Source organism: Thunnus thynnus, chromosome 15 (genome assembly GCF_963924715.1).
Source record: "Thunnus thynnus chromosome 15, fThuThy2.1, whole genome shotgun sequence".
NCBI classification, from domain to species: domain Eukaryota; kingdom Metazoa; phylum Chordata; class Actinopteri; order Scombriformes; family Scombridae; genus Thunnus; species Thunnus thynnus.
Window position 1 is genome coordinate 19458107 of NC_089531.1, and position 21424 is coordinate 19479530.

At 39.4% G+C, this 21424-nt stretch overlaps 1 protein-coding gene across 2 annotated transcripts in view; it reads left to right on the forward strand.

The window, feature by feature from the left end:
• Positions 1-21424, forward strand: part of vps50 (VPS50 EARP/GARPII complex subunit) — a 112069-nt gene that overhangs the window by 11132 nt on the left and 79513 nt on the right. For both annotated transcript variants that reach the window (XM_067611207.1, XM_067611206.1), the window contains exons 4-9: positions 1190-1261; positions 8856-8909; positions 14082-14152; positions 14818-14935; positions 15645-15680; positions 15902-15984. In XM_067611207.1, the coding sequence (XP_067467308.1) occupies positions 1190-1261; positions 8856-8909; positions 14082-14152; positions 14818-14935; positions 15645-15680; positions 15902-15984 (434 nt within the window). The remainder of the gene's footprint in view (positions 1-1189; positions 1262-8855; positions 8910-14081; positions 14153-14817; positions 14936-15644; positions 15681-15901; positions 15985-21424) is intronic.

Here is a 21424-nt window from a genome sequence, read left to right on the forward strand (position 1 = left end):
TTATCTTATCCAAACCCTTATCGGCCTGATTCATACTCTTACTGGTTCTTTTTCATTACTAAAGAATTGGGTTTTTTGAATTACTATTCTTAAAAAAAGAATAAATTCAGAACAGGATTAGAATTGATTTATATTTTCCAATATAACTCAATATTGTTTCTAGAGGAGCAACAGCAAAGTCACTACATAAATTGAATGATTTCTCACTGGAAACAAATCTAAAATTTCCATAAAATGAAATATAACATTCCTGACATCAAAATACTGAGTGAAGTTAAGAAAGAATGAAGAACACAGACATCAGTCAGTATCAGTCCTTCCTCCTGTCCTCTGCCCTCCTCTCTCTAGCAAAGTTTACAAGAATTTGACACATTTAAGATTTATGGCAAACTAAGCTAAACAGTTAGATTACATACAGACAGCTTTTGTTTTAGCTTGTTCACAACAATTCGCTACAGACAAAACCTTTCTACATGTTTATGCTTGTTGAACAGGTGTTTTGATAAATTACTCTTATTGGCATTTTACTCGCAAAGCTTTTATTGCACTTTCAGTAATGAGCGTAGTTGTCATCGACTTCACCTGGTTCACTGTGTCCACTGCGGTGTGTGTGTGTGTGTGTGTGTGTGTGTGTGTGTGAGGAGCTGAGCCGGAGAAGCAGTGGAGGACAGAAGCAGCGCGCCAGTAAATGACAGTAAAACAAGACTCTCAGCATGTTTTTCTGCTGTTTGTTCTGCTAAGGCGCTGTGAAAAAACGCTTAGGGAAAACCCTGATTTTTATAAATTGCATCCACATTTTGGCAAATTTCACTGTATTCCATGATTTACAATTGATTCCATTTTTATTATCAAATTCCACGATTGCGTCCATGTTTTCCGCAATGTGGAAATCATAGCGCCCTACTGAGGAGTGAAGATTAGCTCTCTCAAGATAAACAAAATCCCTCTTATGGCCCTGAGTGCCAGAACCTCCACAGTTCTACTTCAAATACTGTTCTGTCTGACACACACCTAGCAGGGACTTGTACTAATGTTTGGAATCAGCGTGCTGCTTTATAAAAGAAGGTCTTAAAGACTGTGTTTGCAGATGTGTCTGCAAAAGTCTCGGGCGCTCTCATCTGTGTAGGAGGATGTGATGTAAATAAACAATAAGGTTTGCGTGTCTGTATCTGTTTGTGTGCGATTATAGAAACTCCCACCTGAGCTGAACCTGCAGGAGCTGGAGGAGTATAGAGACAAGCTGAAGAGACAACAGGCTGCAGTAAGTATCTCTGTCTGTCACATACACACACACACACACACACACACACACACTGGCATATGTATTAAAAATCAAGACGTCAAAGGAAGTCTTTCAAAAGTTTTTATTTTAAACATTAAAGTGAAAGTCAACATCTTTGCATTCAACCGTATCACATGGTCCTCATCTTCATGGAGTTTGCTCTATTATCACTGACATGGCTCTGTTTTTATTTGGATAAAAAACTTTATTATCTTGTAAGAAACTAACACTTGTTGCCACAGTTTGCTGCTGCCTGACAACATCTTTAATCCCTCTGCGGTCAACGTGTGCATGATGATAGACAGGAACATGAACTGCTGTAGACACCACAGACATGGTGACGTTTGCCATAATTATATTTTTTTCTTCAGGCTCAAATTTCTTTTGTGATTGGTAAATTTACAGACTGCGAACGGAGTAATTTATAATAATAATCAGGCAAGTCTGGTCTCTCAGATATCCAGAGTTCTTTGTGCCTTACCTGTAATAGCAGGCTCTTGTGACATCAGTGACAGGAGGACCATTTCCATAGCGGCAGTCATTCTGAGGTCAGTCAGGTACGAACATTTTCAGACTGGAGAGCTGGCCTGTCAACAAATTCTATATATAGAAACACGTGGGAGAGAAAGCAGCTCTTTGATCCCTCCGCTCCCTCGATCCCAACAGTCCATCGCAGATTTCGCCCACTTACCCTCCCTCCTGACATGCCTCTGTACTTTCACACACCTGTTTGTCTCTATCAGCTCGACTTTTTGTTTTTTGCCCACAGAGCTGTCCGTTAAGTTGAGAGGACGCTCTAGACTTTGCGTGGCCTGTGGCACGGTGAGACCTATTAGTTTGAAAAGTCTAAGAGTACACATATGTACTCCCGCTTTCCCTCTCACACCCTCTCTCTCTCTCTCTCTCTTTCTCTGTGTCTCTCTCTGGCTGTGAGCCTGAAGGCACCTCTTGGGAATAGCCATGGTAATTGCTCCAGTGTGTTGTCGGGCATAAAATCTGCAGCTATGTTTCTCAGCAAGCTTATCAGTGCAAACCTGTAATCCTGAGCCTATATAGCAAACCATCTACCTGTTTGTCTAACTCAATGCCTCGAGGCTCTTGGAAGTTCAGTGTGTGCGTCCTTTGATTTGATTATATTTATTTTTTGAAGCACAAATTTCTTTTTTTGCCAATAATCATCTTGTATCCTAGTTATATGACTTCCAATCTGCTATCGTTGCAGTTATACACATTAAAAGCCACATGTCCATCAACAAGAGAGCTCAGAAAGAGACAATAGAGTTCAAACAGGAACGTTACATCATAATGAAGTGAAATGTAAAGATAAAAAAATAAAATTAAATTAAACTGACAATTAAAAGACACCAAAGTAAAATAACATGTAAGATTCCATACATGTAAAATGTATTTACAGTATGCTTTCCATGGGTTTACAAATATGCTGTGTAGTATACACAAATAGTGCACATTTAACAACTGTACTTATATTAACACATGATACGGAGGAGGCCAAAAACCCCCAAAGCAAAAAACAAAAATTTGTAGAAATATTCTGTATTCATGTTTTTCCAGTCTCTCTCAAGAAGTCCTCACATCCTGCTGTTGAGTCAGACATTTCTAGTCTAATTAATTGGAGGCAGGGATTACACTTGTAGCCATTTCTGAATAATGACTTTCTTCTGCAGTTAATATTTCTGACCACTAACCAATGACTCCCTTCCTTGCCAGATACAACAGTTTTCTATTCGTTACCTTATATATGTTACCTGGTAAAAAGATGTTGCCTTGATTGATTTCATGCTTTGATTTGGTTCAATATGGGGAGCTCTAAAGCTTGACTCAGTATTTTCTTATGCATTACAAATGAGATACAGAAGGATGTTTGATATACGCTAGCAGAGCACGGCTCAAAGGGGCTGCTGAATTTTTTTTTTAGTATTAATTTGAAACCTTATGTACAGTAGCACACAGTGAAGTAAACATTATGTGAAATGTATGGTGAAGTCCTAGATGTAAATGACTGTTAACAGGATGTGGTTCTCATCCCCTGCTGCCACTGATAGGAAGACCATCTCCACAGGTGGGCAGTTTACGTGTGTGCATTTTCACTGTACACATACCGAGTCTCCTATTCACACACATCGCTGCCTACTGAGACACGCAGTCGTCTGTGTGTGAAATAGAGCATAGCCCTCCGAAGAAGCGATAATAGGGCTTTCACATTCTCACCATGGGGCTGTCCTGTGACAGCCTTTCCTCCTCTCAGATGATGCCGAGGGTCTCCACACGCTTTATCTGTGACGCCATTAGTTAAGCTGTAAAGCAGTTTGGTTTAAGCGTGTGTGTTCCTGTGTGTGTGTGTGTGTGTGTGTGTGTGTGTGTGTGTGCACTGGCGGGGGTGTACGTACATGAGATGAAAGTGAGAAAGATGCAGTACTGTGTGCTGTATGAACTCTCTTTTCCATCCTTTTTTTTCACTCTTTCAGTGTGTGTGTGATCTGGTATGCCGACACACAAATACATCCTCAATTTCTTTATTTCCTCCCCTCTCACCTGAATCATCTGTATCAGAGAAAAAGAGACTTTTTGTGGTATCACAGAAGAGAACAACTGTTCGTCTTTCTGCCACAGTATCCGAGCTTAATTGGCATCTCTGACACACGCTGGCAGGGGCTCGTCTCATGGCTAATTGCCTTTTCGTGCTGTGAGACTTCGGCTCGTACGAAAAATGTCAGGATCCAGACACGCAGTTTGGCTGTGAGCTGTTGCCATAGTGCCAATGTAACCTCACAATTGCTAGAAAGCCTTAATTAATGTGGACACATGCTTGCATCATTGAAATTATTTGTCATCTGTTCCAAAACCGTAACTACTGTCTCCATTAATACTTTTCCCAACCTGAATCTAATCCTAGTTCTAGTCTTATCCCAAGACCTTTCAATAAATTAACCCTATGTTCACATTTTGTGTTTTTAACAAAGTGGTCATCCTCATACTGCTTCACACCTTTTTAAGTACAGTCTAGTAGAAGGTACAACATTTTGCATTACAGCTCTTCCATCTGTGAAGGTGACTTTCTAAAACAGGCTGCAGAGATGTCGGAAGAGGCGATGCTAATAACGTGGTCGAACATATTCAATTTTTAATGAAACTTGAAAGCTTGGGATGACTATCCCTCCTGGAGCAGTAATGAATTCTCCCCCTTCTCTCAGTTTGCTTACGCAACCTTTGCCTAAACTCTGCCTGACTGTTTAGTCTCTGCCCGTGTTTAAATCAGGCTGAAACGATGTCATGCTGTGCAGGGGAAGTTTCAGGTAGTGTGTGTGTGTGTGTGTGAGCGTAAAAACGGAGTAGCACATCATCCCATGAACACAGACACACACAGATAGCTTCAAAGGCTGGGTGTAGCGGTGTTTTGAAAAGCAGGGAAGTGTCTCAACACCCCATTTAGAAGTCAGTCTGACAGCATATGACACAACATACCAAACACTGGACCTTTGAAATACATTTTCCAAATGTTGTTTTCATTTGGCAATTTGGGTTCTCTTTCGCTACATCAAAAACAAAATGATCTCTCCTTAGAAGTGAAGGACCAGTGCATTATAGCACTACTTCAAAATAAATATGGCTTATATTGCCCTGTGTAACCAGTGGAAACCCTCGCTGTTGAGTTTATTCTGTCTCTGTGCTGAGCTCTGTTAATCAGGATGACTGACCCTCTCTATTACTTAGCTGCTCGATACTTTTTACTGCTACCAACCCCAATTAGTATGAGCTAATTAAGCCCTAATTGACTCATACATATTAATAAATACTCTCAGGAAGTCTCAAATACGCTTTTTCAGTCACATTTCTTATGCCTGTCATATATCTATAGAGTACAGAAAATGCTAGATAAACTGTCTAATCACTGTTTAACATGTTCAAACTCTGTGAGCATATTTTCCATTTTTTATAGATAATGTGTGTGAGCTGCTGAGTGTCATCTGTCTTCTCCTATGACAGTAATTCCTTCGTTCATTTTTCCTCTTTTTTTTTTTTCCTCCTTCATGGCACATGTCAGTGTCCCTATGGGAAAAGATGCATTCATTGTCTCGCTGTGTGTCTGAACTAATTATTGCTCTTCGCCAGTTAGTAATTTTGGACAACATTTACTCCATCTGCTAAGTATTGCATGAACTGTGCTCACTTTGCAACCCAGTTACTGCACAATTAGCCTCCATTTGTGTGTGTGTGAGGGCGGGCTGAGATCTAATGACTTTGGCCTTGTGGCTCAGGTAGGAGGGTTCAGTTGCTCACAGCTGGGTTTCCATTAAGAGTTTATGCTCTGATCTCACTCCTTTTTTAAAAAGTTTTTTGTTGCAGTTGATAGGTTGCCAATAGGTGGCGTTATGACCTCATTTTGGGGCCAGTTTGGTGAACGGTTGAGTGTCCATCAGGTCTTTTTTAATGTGATTCCACATTATTTTCTGTTTCTCCACCATTCCCTTGCCCAATCCCTTGCACTGAATATTTTTTTTATCTTTGTGACCACCTTATTCATACATTTGAATGTTAAAAAACTCACACACACACTGTTCATACGGACCCTGTGGAATGAACAGTTTCAGTTGACCTGCATTCACCATCTGTTCAGGTCTCCAGCTGGACACCATGCATACTTAACACATGTTGAAATGTCATCCCCGCCCCTAGCCTTGTCTACTGCATACTAGCAGATATGAACTCCTCTTCACTGCTCTGAATATACTTAAAATGTCTACTTGGTGTGTGTGTGTGTGTGTGTGTGTTTGTGTGTAGTTACACAGAAATTGGAATGAAATGGCTCACTGAGAGTGGGAGAAAGAGGGTTGGTCTCCTGGATTTGTTCTTACTGTAGCTGCTGGAGGCTTTTCCTTCATCCTTATGGCAGTGCTCTTGAGTACAGTGTCATTATATTGAGCCACACACTGATTTTCAGCTCATGTATTTGTAGTAAGATTTGAAAGGTTCATGCTTGACATTGAAACTGAAATTGATTTTTTTTTTCTTGCCCATGAGTGCTAGAAATTAGCCCTTACTGAACATCTACTGGGATGTAAATTTTTACATGAAATAGCCCTTCATGTTACACTGGGGAGCCTATTTTAAAGAGGCACTCTCACACAAATTAGTTTATTCCTCATAGTTAGTACTATTCAGCCTGTGAAAATTGTCGTATTATATGCTCTGTGGCTCTGGAGGAGCTTTGTCCAGTCTGAGAAAAATAACTTGGATGATGTCATCATGAAGTCACCAGGGTTATCTCAGTTTGGGCTAGAAAGCCCGCATTACAAACTGGGGGTGTGAAGTTTGAAAGATGTGTGTGTTTAACAGGAAGGAAATGTAGGATCCAGCCCTTTTTGAGCTTGACCCATACTAGGGACTATATGTTGGCCTCTTCCCCTTTTAGATAGATAGAAACATTATTGATCCTGAGGGAAATAATGTGCACTCACCTTCCTTTAAAGGATAGGTTTACAATTTTTCAAGTCTGTCTTAAAACAATGGTTGGGTGCCCAAATGAATACTGAGACATGTTTTTCTTGCTATAATCATTCCCCCTGTTCATACTGGCCATTAAGAGATCCCTCCATAATGCACTTTCAATGTTAGTGATGGGGGACAAAATCCACAGCCTTTCTTCCACACAAAAATGTATTTAAAGGTTTATCTAAAGCTAATACAAGGCTTTGACCATCCAAATTAGTCAAATCAATTCAGTGTCTTTCAAAGTTACAGTCTTTTTAGTGCCAATTCCCTCTTTTTGTTACGATCCTTCCATTGCAGCTGAACAGGAAAACACTGTCCATTGACAACTCACACAGAAAGAGGGAGTTTTTTACAAAAAAGACTGTAGCTGTGGAAGATATCCTTTTTATTTGACTAACACAGACTGCTGAACCTTCATCATATCTTAAGATAAACTTTTAAATACATTTTTGTCAAAACAAGGGCTGTGGATTCTGTCCCCCGTACATTGTATAGAGATGCAAACTTTTGTTGAAAATTGACTGTTTTGAGATTAAAAATGGTCACCTATGTGATTTGTGTAGATCCGAGGAGAATTGGTCAATTTTAACTTCAGCAATACAAATCCTTGCTTTGGAGCACAGGATTCCAATTATGTGGTTTGGAGCCCTCTAAACCCTGAGAACCTCTAATGCACCTCTTGAAGGGTGTCTTGTGCGTGACCATGGTTTGATTTCTGTTGTTTCCTTCGTGGTCATAGAATTATTTTTTTCATAATTTTATTGTAGTTTTATTATAGTAAACAAAGACAAATGTTTGAATTCACGTTTGCATTTATGTTACTTGTCATATGTAATTATGCATATAAACTAGATGCTTTTTATGAATTTTACCAGTTACATGCCTGGTAGTGGAAGAATGTTAATAGCGTTAATAAAGAAGCTACTTTTAGCAGATTTCCAACATACTTTTTTATCTTGTTGTTCTTGTTGTTCTTGTTTTTGTCTTGTTGATGTATTCACCTCCCACATCTATTGATTCCATTTATTTGTTTTATGTAGGGTTGTTTTACCCCATAGTGGATGTTAGAATTAGTTTTCAGGTAGATACAAATATGTTTTAAAGTAATAAGAAATGAGCATATAAAGCAAATATGTTTCAAATTCTGTTGTGGCAGGTTTTCTCTATTCACACAATGTTCTCATCTTTTTTACCCCTTACCTGTTTGCATCCCTGATTGTAAGCGTATTTTGAGGGGATCTTAATGGTCAGTATGAACAGGAGGAATGATTACAGCAAGCAAAACCTGTTTCAGTGTTCATATGGGCACCTGACTGTTGTTTTTAGACCGACTTGAAAAATTGTGAACCTATCCTTTGCTGTGCCTTTATTAAGATTATTGTGGCCAATTAATATACATTTCTGGATTAGAAGGTGAACTGGAAAATGATCACTTACTCAACTGTGCAACTGCAATTTTCATACACACATACAGTATCCAAGGATGGAGTAGAAGAAAAAAACCCAGCACCTTCTCCATTCTGTTTCACCTTGTGTATATAGTCCTTCACAGTGGCAATGATTCATTTTATTTCCAATGACCCTCAGCATTCTTCAGCTTTTTCCCTCTCCACTAAAAGCAGTAGTGGGCAACACTCATGGCAGAGGGTCACATTGATCTCATTGCCCCACTCAATATTGTGCTTCATGCCATAAGCAGGGCACATACTTTTCAAATAATTGCAATTTCACCTCAGCTATGACTCAAATTGGTAAAAGGCACAAAGTAGGGGATAGAACATTGGAAAATACAATAGGAGCAGAGAAAATAGAGATTCTCTGAAATAAACAAGAGTGGTATTGAGACAGACACTGAATGAAATGAAACTGAGACTCCTAAAAGGCTTTTGCTATATTGTGTTTTAGATAGAGACGTATTGTATGTGATTGTTATTCTTGCTCCATTCTCTAAAGCAAGATTACACTGCCCAAGCTGTTTTTGTAGGAAGAGCATTAAAAATGCCTTCTCACTCTTTTTTTATATTCCATTTCTCATCTTTGCTCTCTCTCTTCCTCTATGTAGGTTTCTAAAAAGGTTGCTGATCTCATTCTGGAGAAACAGCCTGCTTATGTCAAGGTAAGCTACCAGTGTCAACTTAAGGTAACATTAAAGAAATTTTTTTTCTTTTCTTGTCCCACGCAGTCATCTCACTTAAATTTCATTGCAAAATACATCGGTTATGTGTGTATTTTGGGGATTTTTTTGCATCTTGTCTCAAATTATGACATGTTATAATTGGGCATCAGGTTATTTTGATACTGTGTCAACTTGTGTCGACTGCTAACTGCCATCCAGATGAGGTAAAATTTTCATAACCATTGCAGTAGGAAAGAAGGAAGTGGGGCAATAATCCCGTTTTTTTTCAGAACCCCACTACGTTCTGAATTAAAACTTAAGTCCATAAAATCCCTTCGTTGATTGTCTAGTGATGTTGCAATGAACTGAAATGAACCAGTGTGTGTGTGTCTTTATATGAAGTAAGCTGTTATTCAGTCTATTTTGGTCAGACCCAGTGGAGACCAGAGATTACAGGAGACCATATTTGCTGTAGTGATGAGTCAGAATGATTCTTTTTACTGATTTTATTCATTTGACAGTAGTGAACTGCTGTAAAACTGATACATCGTCAATCTGTTTAGAAATGAATACTGCAGCAAAAGTGACATTCTTGATCCTTCAAACATTAAAGTCACAAATAGTTTGCTGAACCCAATGCCGTACGGAAAAGGAGAGGAATGACTCTGTTACTTCTTTGTGACTGACTGGTGCATTATCAGTATCTGTCAGGACTAAGTAAACATATCTCTGTGTTAGTGTACTGTATGTAATTTGTGGCTGCATCAAGTGAGCTTCAAAATCACTGGGAAGGACAGCACCAAATATTTGTGTACATGCCAAAATGCCTACATGTGTGTTTTTATTTTTTCGTTCTATATAAATGAGTTGGTCTTTTGATTCTTTTTGAGAAAGGTATTAACATATAATCTTTGCGTTTAATCAGTGAAGCTTTGATCGCTACAACACGCAGCAGACCAGTGACAGCTCTAACAAATATGGTATGAAGTGAAATTGCAGTCAAATTACTGCCATTGTCAAGCCATCTGAAGGTTGGTCTATGAATAGTAAATTGATCATTATTTCTGTGACCCTCCCTGTGACTCCGAGAGTCAAAATGACAGCAGGGCTTATTAGTAGACTTTGCCAAGGATTTCAGGGGCATTTCCATTGACCCATCTTGGCCCATATTCAGTTGGTCTACAGATGCCCTGTGGAGTTCAGAGGGCACTTCAGTATCTACATACGCTGCATTAATATCACAATGACTCGCAAGACAGATTTTCACTACTTTCACTGCTTACTACTACTGCGATTGCCTAGCATACAGAAGGACTTAGAGACTTAAAAGAAATCAAGTTTAAGGACATGCATGTCTCTTAATTTGCAGATTTCTTTAGTATATATGACCTGTGCCAAATATGCTTTGTGGAAAATGTGAACAAAATGGGGACAAACATCTACAAGGCCCCTCTCACTGTGCTGGTCTGCAACATACCTGCTTCTATATGAAGAGTTTCATTGCTTTTATACCTACTACTTTCTCTACTATTTTTCTTCCCCAACTCTCCTTATCTCCTTACTGTGACATTTCATCAAACATGTACACAGAAGCATGCACTACCACAGAAACACACAGTCGTAGGGCACAATGCTGACTTTCTGCAATGCGTGCGTGCTGTGCTGTGTATAACACACATCAGTGGACTCATAAATTGTGCAGACACACATGCTTCTCCTGGCTTAGAGCTTGAAATGATGGCCCGCTAAGCATCTGATGTGATTCATAGCTATGTAGTGACTAACCTCTCTTCTGTTGGGGCCTGTGTCTGATCACTGTTGTTGCCCTACAGTGACTCATGGCCTCCCCTTGCACTCAGAAAGGATAAAAAGTGTGATCAAGCTACCTCGTGGAAGGTTACGTGGAGGCCAGAGCCATTATCTTCTGATTCATATATAGCAGTTGATCACTAAATGTATGTTTTTCACGTGCTCCCATTTTGCTTGCCCTGTCTTTCATTTGTCTACCTCTGCACTTGAGTTTGGTCATTTAAAGTTGACAGATGTAACATTATTTTCCATGAGTTGCTGGAATAAAACAATAAAACAGGTAGTGGGGTGATTTAAAAATAACTGCCCTCTCTTATCACCCCAGTTTAAAAGAGGCAGTTTAGAATTGAGTGGCCAAACTTCATGTCCTTCGACTTGTCAGGAAAGAGAGATCACCTTGCGGTAGTCCAAGCTGTAATGAATTTGCAGCAGGTAGCCCTGACTAGGTCACTCAACACCATTGCAAAGTAATGGACTTGCACTGGTGTTCAATTATTTTCCACTGGAAACACTTATTCATCACAGTCACTGCATGTACCTTTGTTTGTGTTCCCTAGTTCCTTTTAAAAGAGATTGGTAATTTGTCCAACCTTGGTGGTCATACCTACCAATTACAAGGAGGTCTTAAGGCTGTTTCATTGGAGGGACTAGAAATTGACAGGAAACGGATGTGGCAGGATGGCTAATATGTGTGGAGATATGCGGGTATGCTCACATATCCTTTAGGTAATTATGTGTTAATATGGAGAGACACAAAATTACTATATATGAAAAAATGCAAACTCCAGGTGAGGGTCCATGCAGTCCTAAATGCCATCCAACTTTATTGTTCATTCACCGTACTGTAAAAAGTGATTTGAGCAGGGTCCAAACTATTAGAATGTGCAGGCGGGATGTGGACAGGGAGCCAGTGTATAGTCAATGTGCATGAGGGTCGCAGGGAAGACCTCTTATGAATATATGAATCAAAAGACCTGAAAAAAAATCTCCCTTGCCACTAAACATCTCTTTCTCCTCGACCTTCACTTCCCACACCAGGGCTTGTGTTTGTGGACGTTGTAGGAGTTGGGTTGTATTGTTTAATTGCACTTGAGCAGGGTCACCTTTCCTGTATGTGTGCAGTACATCCTCATCTATACATGCATTTGTGTTCTCATAGTGGACTAAAGCCTCTCTTTACTTTAAGTCTTATTCTATGTAATGTTTTGCAAGATTATCTCAATCATTCATGCTAGCCATTTAACCTCTTTTATCCACCGAAACCTGATCGACCAAATGTCCAACATTGTTCACAGTTAGGGTATTTCCTCTTACACAAGCTAAACTGATTGAGCCATATGTTTGTCAGGTTAACTGTAGCTTACAGACAGGTTAGACAACTCAGAGCAGCGGTATATTAACAAATTGTAGCCTAAGGCTACATATTGAGCACTCAGCATGGTGAGCATGTGATTCTGTTTGAAGCTGCATGTGTGTATTAAGGCCAAGGTGTCTCAGTTTCTATTGGATACAGGGTAGAAATGGCTCCTTCCTTGACCGGCTTGCTCCTGAGTGCATGTTTTTTTGTAACTACACTGAATGTTCTTGACTGTTGAACTGAATTAAACCAGCCAAACTACTTATTAATATGCAAGTCAGCGATTGATTCATTTTACAACTTGGACTTTCCGTCACTTTCATGATATTGGTGAGGTCAGGAGTTTGGGATTTTACTGTGAGACTGATGCCTATGCATTAAACAGCTTGAATCCTTTCACTGTGAACTTTCTGACGAGTCTGGCTTCAATGAATTTGGCTCTATTACTAAGTCTAGACATTGTACTGGTCTACAGTTGTTAACGGTGTGTGTGCTAAAGACACTACACTGTTCCCAGTGTGTAAATCAATCTAGTGGATTCAGTGTCTAAATTATTCCTCAGCTGAACCTGGTGAGTCAGCCCAGTCTCAGCCAGTTCCTGCTGCGTAGCGAACAAGGGCAAACTCTGAGGACACATTTTAATGCACGTCTGAATGTACAAAGACCGCTCTAGCACCTTCATGCATTAATAAAGTGTTCTCACTAACAAAAAATGAGTCGCAAAGGCATCAATGTGAGTGTTTTATCAAGTCTCCCTTTCCCTTGACCATGTAAAATCAAAATTTTGATGGAGATGTTCAGAGTGTTGGCTGTACTAACAATTGGCACCAATACTAGTATCACATTTGTAACATTTGTAAAAGTATTCATGGAATTATTTTTCTGGATAAATATAAAGGCATGGTAATGTTGGCTAACAGAGCCAATTTCATAGTTGCTGAGTGGAAATGCTTAAGAGTCGCATGGTAAATATCCCCTCAGAGAAAACCCTTTCTATTGAATCAACCTTTGCAAACCGTTGGAGTACTTGTCAAGGTCTTCGTCAACACTCAAGATCATGAGGGGAGATTGGTTTGAATGGGATCATTGATCTCGTATCCACAGCTGAAGTGCCACTTTGATGTTGTTGTTTTTTTTTTTATTACCATTGAAAATTAATTTCCCCAGACTATATTCCGTTGGTAAAAGGTTGTTTTATATCTGACAGTGTTAAGAGGACATTTTTGTGAACACTGGACCTTTTTTTGTGGAGGGGTGATGGAACATTAAAAAAAGAAGATCAAAGAACAAGCCTCTCCCACCTCAGGCATGACATCTGGCAGATCAAGAAAATAAAAACAAAAAAGAGGATGAGAAAAGTTGAAAATATAACAGCAATACAATTTGTCCCTCGGTTCTGAATTGGCTGAGGGGGTATTTGTTCTCTGTAGGGGTCATTGAAGTGGCATAATAACTGAACTCTCGGAGCAAAGTGCTCATTGATCCTTCGCTAAATGTCAAAGCTCTGAAGAAATAAAGGTTTTCTATGAATTTCTGTGTGTTTTTGTTGTCTTGAACTACAGTTCATTGCACTTCTGCGCTGATGATACATGCCTCACAATAATAACACCATCTCTGATATCTAACTTCATTAAATTTTCACAGCAGGATGCACCTCACAGAAGAGCGCCCTGATATACAATATGTGTGCATGAGCATTGCTATTAATGTGTATGGAGAGCTTAGTGGGGAAAGTGATTTGCTTGGTAAATGACATCATTAGAGACATTTCTCACTGACAGCACTGCACATGAACCAGTCAAACAATATATTTGTGTCCTACAGGTATTACAAGAACAGAAGATGTTTTCTTAGCACCCAAAAAAAAGACGTTTGAACAAAATTAGTGCCAAAGAATATTCCAGGGAATCTTTAAAAAAGTACCTTTTGAAATGTCTTGGTATTTATACATAGGCTGCCTTGTCTTTTAGAATCATTTTTACTGCTAACTTTTTGCTTGTTCACAGGAACTGGAGAGAGTGACAGCATTACAGACCAACCTGCAGCTGGCAGCTGTCATTTGCACTAATGCGAGGAGGTAATAGTGTTCTATTATACACTTTATATAAATGAAATAGCTATTGAAATAGGCCATTCATACTCCATCTGCATACTAAGTGTTTTTGTCAGAACCTAGATAACTGTGTCTTCCCTTCATATGTTTTCAGCCTGTCAATATTGTCACAAATGACAAATTGTACTGTTTTGTTTGCCTGTGAAATGAACTTGCCACTACACATGATACTATACGTACTGACTCTGATAACATACAACATTTCTCTTGTATAAGGATTGTTGTTGGCAATATGACAGGAGATGTTTGTATTCCTAAAACACCCAATTATTTTAACATTTTGGAAGTTGAAGAACGGACATCATGACCTACCCCTCTAGGTGGAGCTGGAATATTGAAAGATACAAGTTTTGTCCAAAATCACATATATATTTCATCTTTGGCTGGTAAAATAGGTTTCTGGTGCATTGATTGCAACAATGACTCTAAAGAAAAAGTACAACACTACTATGTATTATTCTGTTTAGTAATATAGATCCAGTTACATCAGTTCTGGACCTATTCTGTACTTAACACAGAGATATACTTCTCACCACAACGTATTGGACTTCTATATGCTTGTTAAACATAGTATTATGAACCTGTATTGAGCGCTATGTTCTCTCTGCTCTGTGACTTTTTTCGTAAAGGCAACTGAGTGTGGCAAAGGAGGGATTCACAGAGGCCAGCCTGGGCCTATTGGCCAATCAGAGAAGACGACAACTGCTGACAAGTCTGCTTAAGTCGCTGAGGACCATCAAGACGCTGGTAAAGTTAACACACAAAAACACAAACTCATTCCTAGCCACGTTAGACCAACTTTAAACCACAAGTAGTTAAGAAACAGCTTCTCCTGTTTAAGTGGCAGTAAGATGCTGAATCCATACAGGCTCCAGGAGTGTATTTCTGTCATTTAGCCTGACCTTTGACCATCTAGAGACTTTCCTCTTATTAATTAATTGTGTAAAAGTTGTTTATGTAGTGAACACACCCATAATTACATTACATAGTTATTTTTGTACTACTATTGTCGATGATTGTACTTTTCTGACCTGCAGCATAATGCAAGTACCCTGTAATTCTGAGGGAAGTTTTTTATTCACTTTTCAGTGTTTCTTTTCTTTTTTTTCGGATCCTCTGGGAATCTGACGTACTCTTTGCAAGACTCAACACTGAACTGTTTGTCTGAAATGCCTTAAGAGACACTGCGTGGTGGGTCACCATTGTGACATAAATCAACTGGTCTTCCTCACCTGATTTAAAGATTGCAGTTAATTTTAATGATTTTTTTTTTTTTTTTTTTGCTTTTAGAATTTTCTTGTACAATAATCATTATAATACAAAAAATACATTCAACAACGTGGTCACAGCTCAAAATCATGTAACTAGTGTTGAGCTAGTTTTCACTCAATATTTTGGCCTGTTTGTGATTTTCTTGCGTGTTCATGTCTCGCTCTTGTCATTCTTCCCCTCACAGCAAAGAACAGATGTAAGACTCAGCGAGATGCTTGAGGTAATCCCCCCTACACACACACACACACACAAGCACACTAATACACATGTGGAGATATATTTAAAGTTGACTTCAAAGGTCAAATTTTAGTAGGGATTCTGCATTGAAAGCCATTTATAAAATGTTCACAGACTATACTGTACATGAAATACCAGTGAATATGCTGTATTTTTTTTTTTTTTTACATGCCATTAAATGACCTCACTTCTGTGTTGCTCCAGGAGGAAGATTATCCAGGTGCTATCCAGCTCTGTCTGGAATGCCAGAAGGCTGCCAGCACCTTCAAACACTACAGCTGCATCAGGTACAGTGTGAACAGATTGATCGAGTGGTCTTTAGTCATATCCAAATGGGAGAAGGCATGGTCTGTATTTTCTACGGGTGGAAAATATTTTAATCTTTATAGATTAAAATATGATTTAAATGTGATTAGTAGTATTATTCTGAAATCATCTGATGTCAACTCTATTTCAGTACAAGAAATTGGCCTCCTTTTAAGTATTGAAGCTATCTTTTCATCTAATTGCAGATCGAAGAATGCTATAAGTTTTTGTTTTCACCATGTTTTCTCCCAAGGTTGGAATTGAATTGCTTTGCGCTGAAAAAGTCTTATTAAGGGGCTTTTAAATGCCTCTTATTTTGTTCGTTGTCATTTCCTTGCGGCAGTGCCATTACACCAGCTATGACGTTAAAGTAGTTTTTACCATCTGCCAATATTGTCAATAGGCTTTTAGCTTTAGAAAAGTCTACAAAGTCTCAGTGAGTGTAAGTAAACACTGTTGTTTGGTGCTGGAGTGTTTGGAATGTTTGAACACAGCTGCTGGCTTGAAGCATATTATAGCTTATCTCTTATCGTGAAGGCTTTTAGTTCTAAGGTAGTTGCTGAATCAAAAGGTATCCAGTTACAAGATAAAGAGAGACATGCAGACGGCTGCCCAGTATTCTATATGGCCACTATTACACTGCTTTATACACTATTATACTACTATTATATGTAGCTATTATAGTAAAAAGTATGGGCTCTGGTGTATATATTAACCTGTCCTTTTATTCCAAAAGTTGTACAAGAAAGCAAAAGACAATAATAAATCCCTGAAGGGCGGGAGTGGATGAACCTGATTAACGAGTAGCTGCCCATACAGGACGCTCTTAGAAGTAAAGCGAACGTGCCCGCAAGGAGGCAGGGATAATTTCACTGGTCGACACTACACCTGGCCTTCTATTAGTTGGGAGTTTTTTGACAGGATGGTTGCACAAAAAATCTGTGAGCAGACGTTTCACAAGTGCACAGAAGAAGCCTGAGTGTGAGGAGAAGTGCTGAAGCAGGTGCAGGAAATCTGTGCAAACAACAATACATCTGAGGGCAAGCATACAGTTTGAGCAGAAGCAGAGCAAATCTAAGCGCAAGCTGTGGCTATTTGAGAGCAAGGGCAGGGTTTGAGGGAAAGAATTACAAAATCTGAGCGTGAAATCAATAAATAATGCTCTCAAATTGAAAGACCTCTTGAATAAACATAGGAAAAAAGCCCCATAGAAGTGAGTCGATGTCACCAGTAACACTAACAAGACTCGCTTACCACAGAATATTAACAGAGCAAAAAGGAAAAACAATGGGTCTCTGGCTGTTACGATGCTGTTTGACTGACAGATTGACTGCTGGGAAATGCTGATCAGTAAGGAAAATTCCTCCCATTCCTCACTCCCACTTGCAGCTGCTGTTTATTTGCGTGGATATCACTTGTCTTCACTTGTCATTAACAGCTTGGCATGTCCATTCAGCGATACTCGCTGAATGTACTGGTTTTTTTTGCAGCTGAATGACAGTAGAGGATGGCGGTGTGCAGAACGGATCCACTTTGTTTTCCCACCAATTGTACCTCCCACTGTAACAAACCAATCAGCCAGGAAATGCGACCGTGATCATCAGTGTCGCCGTATCCATATGCGGTCCAGATGTGTTAGCAAACTTGTGTCGGTGACAGCTGGATAGAAATTCGATTGCCCTCCTCACCTGTGCTTTCCTTTGCAATATGTTAATACCACTTTAGCAATGGTCTTCAACATTAGTGCATTGATCACACATCTGTCATGCTTTGCATTAGCATGCAGCTCTCTGCCCAAAATTGCTAGAACCCAGACTGCCGCATCACCGCCTCTATAAGCAGCTAGTTGCCGGTCTGATGCACTCTGATTTAATCTTCTAGCAATGTTTTTCCATGCACCGCTGAATGCCCGACATGGAGGCTTTGTTTCATTCCTGACCTTTCTTTCTTCCTGTCCCTAACCCTTTAAAAGTCAATATTGTTTTCCCAAGAAAGCAGTTACACAGCCTCATGCCCTGCCGTGGTCCATTTTCATCAGGTGGTCCACATGGGCAGCTGTAGGGTAGCTTAGAGACCCCTCATGTCAGCACAGTGTTCATAAACAGTGAACCTGCTCCTGGCCAGAGAAAAACAAAGCTGCTCAAGGCTAGGTTACAGAGTAATGAATGAATGAGTAAATGAGAAAAGATGTTGGGTCAGTAATAAATTATGGTAATACCTACATAAATCATAGAATACATTCCATTCGGGATTGGGTGTGTATGATTAGCAATCATCCTTGTTTTGTTTTTTTTTTAAGAACGTCCTTGATTTGTTTTCTTCTTTACATCATTAGAATTCAGCCTGGAAGAAATCATGAAAGACATAAGATCTACAACATCAATTCATGTTAGCTTCTCATCTACCTAGGGCTGCAACTAACGGTTATTTTCATGTTCAATTAATCTGCTGATTGTTTTCTTAATTAACTGATCAATCGTTTTGTCTATAAAATGTCAGAAAATAGAAAAAAATGCATGTTGTAATTTCTTAAAGCTCAAGGTGACATCTTCAAATGTCTTGTTTTGTCTGATCAACATTTGAGAAGCTGCATTTTTGCTTAAAAAAATTACTAACACGATTATTAGATTATCTAAATAGTTGATTAATTTTCTGTCGATTGATTAATCAATGAATCGACTCATTGTTGCAGCTCTACATCTACCACCATCTCTTGCTCCTCACTTTCATTATAGTAATAATAAATGAGAGGTTGTTCTCTGCAGGGTTTATGGATATGAGGATGCAGTATGAGGGACAGCTTGTATATAATGTACTATAATCATTTTATTTTACATCTGAGAATCCTTATGCAAAGCAATGAAAGAAATATGCTACAGGTGGCTTTTATACAGAACATTTCTTACCATTTACAAGCTTTTCTTTCCACTTCTAGAATTTAATCCATATATACAAGTAAACTAGTATAACTACAATATACTAGTTGTTTTATACCAGTGTGTCAATGGGTTATTCTAGGTGAAGCTCCTCCAGATCTCCACTTCAGCTAATTGCCTCCTTAGTATCCTTAGCAGGTGGTTTGTTCAGGCGTTCTAATCTATTCGAAGGGCAAGGTGGCTCAAGAGGAGCAAAATGTAGAAGAGAGGGCAGCTGCGTTAATTTCTGTGTCATGGATATTCACCGTCTCAAACACACAAGCAATTTTGGTCAGGCTGCCCAACATGATACTGTAAGTGCTGCCGACGTTCACAAAGTTATTCAGAGCCACGCTACCTTCCTTCTCCTCTTTGTGGTTGTTGTATATATTCTTTTGGAGGCTGAGTGGGTGATTGTGTGCCAGTGAAGTTCTCCATATTAATCAGCAGAATCTTAGGGCAGATTCAAAGTCATGTTTGTTACTTTAGTCATAAACTATGTGTTGTTTTGGGGGTGTTTTTTTCACTCTGGCAGCTTGCTTTCACACCTACAAATTGGGCTGAACCAGTGTGCATTTGTGTGAGTGTGCACCAATTAGTATTTTTTTCAGCCATGCTTGTATGTTTGGAAGAAACGAGATAATAAACATTTTTGTTTATTTGCAGCTACAGTTTTTTTTTTCATGATGAGCTCCAGTTATGCAATCATTTCTCCAGTTAACCTGCTTTAGACAGACATGTTATCTTCTTTCCAAATGTTTGGATTTAATTGGATGTTCACATAAACTACTAGATGGAAGAGTCGGTGTAACAGCAGAGTTGCACACTATTATTAGTGGACCAGCATGTATTATAAATAGCAGTAAAATACTCAGTGTAATCCTAGAAAATTGTATGATAAGTGTGTTTCTAGAATAAGAAATTACCTGAAATACTCTAATTGCCTAATGTTGATTGGACTGCTTTTATGATGAAGTTGGCACAAACCGACAACAGATGCCGGTTGTCTTGTGAAATACAATCAAACAAACAAAAACAGAGGGGAGCCCAACAGAATGGTTGTCTAAGTGTCCTTCGAGAGCCATCTGAAGTTAGTGAGCTGTTGGTGTTAGAGCCCATGTAACCTCGGGGCCCATAACTGAGAGCTCTATCTGTGTAGAAATGGCCACAATTCCACTAGAGATGCCAGAACCAAATGTCTCAATATCACACAAAATCTTGCACTTCAAGAAAACAAGAAAACAATCCAACATTCCCCCAGCTTTGTTTCCAGGCTTTCTTCTTTGAATATTTCTCTTCTTACCCTCTCCTCTTTTAACTCTGCTTCCCAACCTGCATAGTTGTGGCTGCCATTGCCCCTTCTCACTGTGTTTCACTCTTCAAAGCCCTTCCCCTGCGACTTTGTTGCTTCTCCGCCTGCCTTGTAACAGTGGGTGACTCATGACTCCGGCAAAAATGGCATTCTCACAAAATCAGAGCATCCGGCCGGATCTACGAAGCCACAGATTGCCTATTTATCGAGTCAGCAAGCCACTGTGGAGGGACTTGCCTCAAGGCCCTGTGGACACCTATTGCCAGTGATAATTGAAAACCAGCTGAACCCCACCCCCTCCCCCTGATTTCCACATAACTCTATTTCAGTCCTCCTGTTCCCAGCAAGGAACAGATTGTGTTTTTTTTTAAAGATATGTTTTGGGGTATTTTTTACCATTATTGGATAAGCAGACAGAAAAGCAGGGAAGAGAAGGGGGCATGACATGCAGCAAGGGTCCCTAGCCGGAGTCAAACCAGGGACGTTGCGCTTATGTGGCATGTGCTGTAACCATTCAGTTACCATGGCGCCTCGGGAATAGATTGTTAATTAGGTTTTTCTCCTCATCTGTTATTTATGCATTCTGTCTGATCATGGAAGGGTGCCAGTATGTAGGGTATGCACAATCAATGGACAGTGTCATTTTATAACAAGGACAAAATAACAGGAGGACCGGATGATAACTTGGAGTTGACTTCATGTGTTGTTTGACTGTTCAATCATCCCACAAACACTTCGGATGGAGGGTACTAACCTTTAACCCCTTATCACTTGTGTTACATCATGAGTTTTTTCTTTCATATGCTTTTCCAGTACTTGCTCAGTTCGTGGGTTAGCTCTTGTTGCTCTACCACACTGCAGCGTGGGAGTAGACTAGAATGTTCTGAAGATGAACCGAGCATTCATCCTGTTGGCCTCTGCTCCTCTGTTGTATCTCCTAGTCTGGCTGCCGGAACTGCTAGCCTTTGTTTAGCACTCTCTGGGGCCTTGCATATGGACAATATTATAATATTTCTTCAGTAGTCAGGACCTGTTATTGATCAGTGCACCCTTCTGTAGCTGAGTCAAGTTATTTTGTATGCTTTCATTATCTTGACCTCCAATTTTAGTTGCCGCCGAGAATACCGGCTACTGTTTCTGAAGCAATTCATATGATTAATTTATATATATATAATTTATATGTTTCAACTTTTA